The 7,189-nt window shown below is 40.9% G+C and overlaps 1 protein-coding gene across 7 annotated transcripts in view; it reads left to right on the top strand.

Moving 5' to 3' along the window:
* Positions 1–7,189, top strand: part of ehbp1 (EH domain binding protein 1) — a 159,311-nt gene that overhangs the window by 107,133 nt on the left and 44,989 nt on the right. For 5 of the 7 annotated variants that reach the window (XM_042220905.1, XM_042220903.1, XM_042220902.1 and 2 more), the window contains 3 exons: positions 2,386–2,530; positions 4,782–5,033; positions 6,903–7,060. In XM_042220905.1, coding sequence (XP_042076839.1) covers positions 2,386–2,530; positions 4,782–5,033; positions 6,903–7,060 — 555 coding nt within the window. The remainder of the gene's footprint in view (positions 1–2,385; positions 2,531–4,781; positions 5,034–6,902; positions 7,061–7,189) is intronic. The other 2 variants (XM_014333615.2, XM_005922439.3) reach the window with 2 other exon arrangements.

Genomic DNA, 7,189 nt, shown 5'->3' with positions numbered 1-7,189 from the left:
AAAAAAAAAAGGTAGGGATTTTCCTATGAAATGCTTTTCCTTTTTTCCTCTACTTAGGAAAAACTGATACATGTAACTACTAAATGTGTTTTATAATGGGTAATATAGTCTAGACACCTAATGTTTAAACAGTTCATAAACAGGATATATTTGATCCTTTTCCTGTTTGTTTAGTTTCTTGTTCCTTTTTTTAAGTGCTAACAAAATATATTTATGAATTCCTTGCTTTGTTAGATACTGAGACCTGGGAGAGAAGTATTTTTCTTTAAGTAGTATCATCATTTATTTTTCTGCTTGCTCTTTATCTCTCTCTGTCTTCTTTTCTTCTGCCACTGCCTCTTTTTTTTTTTTTAATCACTCTCTCTCTAAGGTGTGTTCCCGTCTCCCTGTGGGCATCCCCCTGGGCTCTCTCTCATACACATACACAGAGTGCATTAGGGTTGCTGTCATTTACAATACAACCCCATTGTCCCCGCCAAACAATGGCTACAAACAAACAATTGACATGGAAATGGAGAGATGTAGCTCATTAGCGGGCGCTGCTTGTTTTGTTAATGGATAAATGGGCGGCTTCAATAGGCCAGCCCTAAAACCCCTGCCTCAATATGGAGAAGGCTGATTAACAGGAAACCACAGGGAGGGAGAGCAGTGACAGAAAAATGCAGCTTCATTCTCCCCTGGGTCGTATGTGGCTGTGTTTGGGCAAGGGGGGGGGGGGGCAAATTTAGGACTTTGTGTGTGTTTGTGCTTAAAGATTGAGTCGTTGGAAAGATGAGTTTATGTTAACTTCTGCTGCAGTGGCTTAAGTCATGCAGGCATTTTCATGTTTATTAAATTCAGTCAGTATATTCTCTTATAACTTTTCCCATCTGTTTTCAGTGCCGTTCAGTTGCATTCACTCTTGTGTTTTTCTGGTATTTTGATCTACTTTTGGTCCCCTATTTTTCTGGAAATCACCCGCTGACATTCCTGTCATTTTAAATTACCTGTCCAGGATGTTTGTTTACTACTGCCTGGTTACTGTATGTAGTGATGGCCTGCCCAGTGAGGGTGCTGCTTGGTGGGGTCATCATCTGTTAAGTGCTTGCCAATTGACATCATCAAGGTTTTTGTGTGTGTGTGTGTGTGTGTGTGTGTGTGTGTGTGTGTGTGTGTGTGTGTGTGTGTGTGTGTTTGTTATCAGGGGGATCAGATTGGATCGACCTGAAAATGGCATTTCTGCCATTGCTGTGATGGTGACAGCTCAATACTGTATCTGTCTAGAGCCAAGATGGTGCGTGTGCCTATCTCTGTGCTCCTAGCTCCATAACGCAGTGAAAGGTGTACATGCTTTTCATAACAAAACTTTTTTATTATTTTTAAGACTTGTTTTGTTTACGTTTTAGGGCTTGGTGAAGTACCAGGTGTGTACAGATCATAGTTTCATGCATGATGATTTTTCAGATGCGCTCAAGTACCATCATGAGTGCTTTAGTCAGCAAGGAGTAAGAACAACAAGTAGGAAATTTACAAGTAGGAAAACATCACTGAACGCAGTGATTTCTTAAGCATAGGCAGTTTATTACACTAATGATTGCGCATTTATAAGGTTACGCCATCATTGCTGGGTAATACTAGCTAGTTAGGGTCATTGAGGCTGAGCAGTCGCACATAAGTATAGACCATTCGGTGACCTTCTGGCAACCTCTGGTTGCTAGGGAAAAATATATATTCTCAGTTTCATTGTCACAGGGTGAAAATGGCTGCAAAGCTAAACCTAAAACATCCTTGCGATTGATTTGGTTGCTAGCGGACTGCAGAATATATACTTTTCTCTAGCAACCATTGGTTACCGGGGGTCACTGACTGGTCTCTAGTCTACTGGTCGCCTGTGTGAATGGGGACTTCCCGCCACCATTTGCAACCAGTTGGGGCATACTTATTTTTCCCTCTGACTGGTGTTTGCCAGATGATTGCTGACTTGTCTCTAGGCCAAAGAGCGATACAATAATATCAGAATCATTTTTATTAGCCACGTTTGTATACACATAAAAGGAATTGGGCTACAGTTATTTCTTTACTCTCAGTGTATGTAACAGAGTAGACGACAGACAATACTGACATCACCATATCAACATACAGTAACAACATGTATAGCATGTTCAGGTACAGAGTGCAAAGATTTTGGAGTAAGTTACCAATTAAATAAAGGATGGAGAAGTAGTTACTATATATACAGTGTGCATATGGCAAGCAAAGCAGTCATATATATCTAAATAACAGTTATAACATCAATACCTTCTTAAAATGATGCAATGATGTGGAAATAAATGCGTGATTTTTTTTTTCTTTTTGAATATGTATCTGTCCAAAAGTCCCTGAGAGTTTTTTTACTCATGTGTGCAGGAGCGGGATGCTGAGCGGCGAAGACAGCTGAGAGAACGAGCCAGGCAGCTGATAGCCGAGGCTCGATCCGGAGTCAAGATGTCCGACATGAGCCTGCTGGATCCATCAAGCAGTGGTAAAGGTGGCAAGGCGGGCACTGCTGGAGGTCAGCTCACACAGCAGCAACAAACATGAAGTCTTGATAGAGACATCATTTCCATTCGCACTTTATTTATCCACATTAGCACACTTTCAGAGTTTTGTTAAAAGCATTTGTAATTAACTAACATTCACTAATGCTCATGGGCTGTAATACAAAAGAAATGTCACAGTAGCATGCTTTCGACATGCACTCACTTTCTTCATCCACACATGCTAAGACACACACATTTCCATTATGCTCTCTAAAGGGGTTCTACTTAATCCTCAGAGAAAAACAAAATGTCATTTGACAACAGCCGCGGGTCTAAAAAGCACCACCCTTATATTCAAACAAGCAGTTTGCCCTGCAAGTCCTCCCTCGTCTCGTTCACCCAGTAATTGTTAATCAACACAACGCATTGTGTGGCCAAATTATGCTCAAAACACCAGACACTTCTAATAACAGCTTGCAGAGGTAGCAAATGCTGCCCGTGTGCATTTCCCACTGCTTTCCATTTCCTTGAAATTGGGGTTATTATCGTAATGACCATTATCAGGCCTCCAGAGTCATTTGTTTATGATTCCTCAACATTACACCCCTCTTTCTGGTTATTCTCTTCAGGTGGATCAGAAAAGGGAAAGAGGAGACAGCTGAGGACAAAGAGTGAGAAGTGGAAAAGGCAGTTAAACTAACTTGTGTAGTTGTGAAGAGGACAAAGAAAGACAAAGTGTTTGACTGATTAAAAGCAAAAGAAAAGTAGAGAATATTGGGCTTTTCTGATGAATTAAAAGGTTTATCAAAATGGTTACCAGGCAGTGGTTTATCGGCTAAGCACTGATGTTCTTGAGATGATTAGACAACAAAAAGATAGGTCAGAGAAAATACCTAAAAGACTGAAAATGGCGATGCACTTCTTTTATGCTCAGAAAAGAAGAAATCAAAAACAAATAATCCCTTAACGAGGAGTAAACATTCAGCGACATGTCGGCAGAAGAAGAGGAGATGGACAGTGAGGCAGAGGGCGGGTAGCACTTGATTTATTTGCTCTTTCAGCTTTTCTGAATTGGACTAATTGTTGATCTCATTAAAAATGGAGTTGGAGGAAAGAACGGAACAAGGGAACAGGAGGAGGAGGCGGTGGCGGCGAGGAGAAGAGAGAAATGCTGTGGGCTGTGATACACAAGGCCTGCCGAGCAGAACGGCTAATCCTAGCCCCTCTCTCTCTTCCTTCTCTCTCCCTCTCCTCCTTCAGCGCCATTGACAGTCCTTTAAGTGCAGCTCGGGCTGCCCGCAAAGAAACTTTCCAAACTCCATCACCATGGCCTCCCATTAATTAGGCCTCAGCCAGCCACGCAGGAAGGGCGCTTGCTAGCACGCTCCACATCGCAGCTAGCAAATTAGAAAAAGGAAAAAAAAAACACACACACACACAAAATGCTGTTATGTTGACTCCCTCCTCTTCTTTCTTTGTTCTTGGTCTCTCCCCCACCAAGTAGTAAATAACGGAGGAGGGAGCTTGCAACACTGTGTACTGATTATATTGTTTTAATCCATGGTGGGTTATCCATGCAGTTCCATTTGAGTTTCTTCTAACGTGCTTTTCTTGTTTTGTTCCTAATGTGGAGACACTGTTGTTTCTATTGAGCCCCTGTGCAAATTTAATAGAATATACACTCATGTTTTTGTGGTTTTTGTTCCCCCTTCGTCTTTTATCTGGAAAAAGAAAGGCGGGTAACAGATCCTTGAATTGGTGGAAATTAAATTGGGGTCTCATTTTCACTTTGTGTGTCAGATATTTTTGCGAGCAGGCACTAAACCCACACAGATCGATGTACTCGGAGACCTTTCTTGTCTCTCTTTTGGAGTTTGCTGCATTTTCATGCCAATAAATAAACGTATTAACTAGTGTATCTGTGTAGATAGAAAGAAAATGTGCACAGAGCCCTAAAACTTTCCATCAGTTTTCTGCAAACAAAAGCTATCATAATATATTTACTGTTGTTTTGAGAGCACAATGTGGATGGAGATGGTTAACAACAGGATCCTAACACTTATTCTTATCACAGACTAATATTATCACAAACTAACCAAATGTCTCTCTCTGTACTCCTCCTTTATTCTATATTGTGTTCTCTTAACAACTTTCTATTTTCTAAACTTCATCGTTGCCCTTTTTTCTTTACATCATCACCATCTCCTTTTTCTTCCTTCCCGCTCATTCTGCTCCTTACTTCATTTTTTGCCTCCTTTCTACTGTCCAACTCCATACCTACAGATGTTTTGGACGGAGTCAGAAGTCATCATGAGGATGTTGGTGTTACTGGTGTAAGGGGTGAGGATGAGGGAGATGTGAGGGCTGAGGAGGAGCAGTTCCACTTTGGTGGTGATGATCATGCTGTTGATTCCGCTGCCACATCTGCATCTGCACTGCCTACTAACCTGCTGCCACTGGAGGCTCTTCCAACTACTTCCAGCACCCAGGGCCCCCTGGAGCTTACTAACCCCAGCTCTGAGCTAACCTTTTTGGGTAAACTAACTGGCTGACGCTGTGCAGTTTTGCATGACTCGCTGTCTTCTTTTATTTTTCTAACTAATTCATGACCTGCCTGGACATTCTTTAACATCCCTTTTAGTACCTAAATCCTCTTTGCCAATCGTTCACTCAAGTTACATTGAATTACACTGTCTTCAATTAATTACCATTTTAACCTAATATCTAACAGATAATGCATTTCCAAAGATACTTCATTTTTGATTTACCAGATAGTGAGAAGTTGTTATCCATCTTTTTGTAATTTTATCCATTAGATTTTGTGCCTGTAGCTCTCCAACATGATTTTAGGTCCCAAACATAGCTGAGAAGAATTTACTGCCCAAACCTAACCCAGAAGACTTTAGTGCATAAACCTAACCACTGGTTTATGCACTAGTTGTAACATTTATAACCAATGCGCTGGTTGAGCTATGCAGGTATTTAATTATTACCAGGCTGCTCATTCACTTGTTTTTTCGTTTAGTCACTTGCCTGAGCCCAAGCTTTTCATCTTTTCAGTTCATTTCCACAAACTACTCTTCACGCACTCTAACTTGAAGCTGCCATACTGTCGGTGTAAAACTGTTGGGGTGTTTTTATGTTTTCTTTTATAATTTAAAAAAAAAGTAATTAAAAACTCTGAAAACTGCTCCCTAGACATAAACAAAACAAAAAATATCTTCAGTAAAGCATTTGCTCAAATCTTCAGAGGTAAACTAATTACTTTGTTTGTATTTCATTTACTTTATTTGCCTCTTTAATTTCCTGTCGATGTGAGATAGGTGAGAGTACAGTGAGGGGACCAGAAGAAACAGACATTAATAAAAAACAGACAAATGCGTCCTCAAGCTTTGAAGTTCAGTATCTCTGCACTATTTTTGTTTCACAGTTGTGTGTAAGGTTTTTTGTTTTTTTGTTTTTTTTTGCTGGTAGTAATTTTTATGTAGTCTTGAAAGCAATTGATTGTGGTGATTGTAACACTAAGTGGCTGATACCACTGTTTATTGTGTTAATATTTCCACTGAAAATGGGAAGTCAAGGTTATTCAGCCTACCTGCTCCATTGTGTATATATGGTGTATTTGTACGTTTGTATTCAAATGCATGTGCCTGTGCTTGGCATCTGTATACATGCATCCTCACACTTGTGTGTGTGTGTGTGTGTGTGTGTGTGTGTGTGTGTGTGTGTGTGTGTGTGTGTGTGTGTGTGTCACGGGGGGAGGTGACACATGAAACGGTCGCCCTCCTGTTCTTTCATCTTCTTCAGTGCAGTGCTCTGGCCTGGCAGGGGAGCTGTGGTTACCAGTCCCTGGAAAATAAAGCTGTTTGCAGCTACTGGCAAGCAGAGACAGAGAGGGAGGGAAGGAAAAGGTTAAAAAACAAATTAAGAATGGGTGGAGGTAAAAGTAGGAAAGAAGTCAGATTGAGAGACAGAATGGGAACGAGATTATTAGATTGAGAAATATTCTTGGAGAAAATTAGTGCAAATGCATTTTAACATATTAAGCACATGTTAAACTGGTTCTTCAGCTCCATATTTTTTATTTTTGAAGATCAAAATCACCTTCATTTATCTGTGAGCGTAAGGGGTAGGATTAGACTACATGTACACTCAGAACCTGGGCGATAATGCAAACAGGATGTAAGACTTCCTACTCTTTCCACGTGTTTGTGTATACTGTATATGTTGTATTCTCACATATGTTTGTTGTGTATATATTCCTTATCTGTGGGTTTGCCTTAGTGTGTGGATGTTAGCGCTGACTAAGTCGCTTTTTTGGTTTTTGTGTAAGTGTGACATTGATATAAATTGTAGAAATAACCCTCTTATTGCTTATCAGTTTGTCCCTTTCTTTCTCTTCAGGTACAAACAGCAAGCATGTGGATCTGAAGCTGAAGAAGCTGGTGGAGGTCAGCCCAAGAGGAGTCACTTCTCCTTCATCCCCGTCTTCCACCTCCTCCTCATCGTCACCCACCGCCTCCTCCTCTACCTCCCCGCTCAGCCCTGCAGAAGGACTGGAGGTACACTGACCTCAGAGCACCTACTCTCTAGTTTTTTTACCTCTTTCCTTTCATCTCTCGTTCTGTTGTTGGTGTGTGTGTGTGTGTGTGTGTGTGTGTGTGTGTGTGTGTGTGTGTGTGTGTGTGTGT

The sequence above is a fragment of the Haplochromis burtoni genome, unplaced genomic scaffold, assembly GCF_018398535.1.
Source record: "Haplochromis burtoni strain Fernald_Lab_line unplaced genomic scaffold, NCSU_Asbu1 Contig_57, whole genome shotgun sequence".
Lineage (NCBI taxonomy): Eukaryota > Metazoa > Chordata > Actinopteri > Cichliformes > Cichlidae > Haplochromis > Haplochromis burtoni.
Note: the sequence above shows the minus strand (reverse complement) of the source record. Positions and strands in the feature narration are given on the sequence as shown.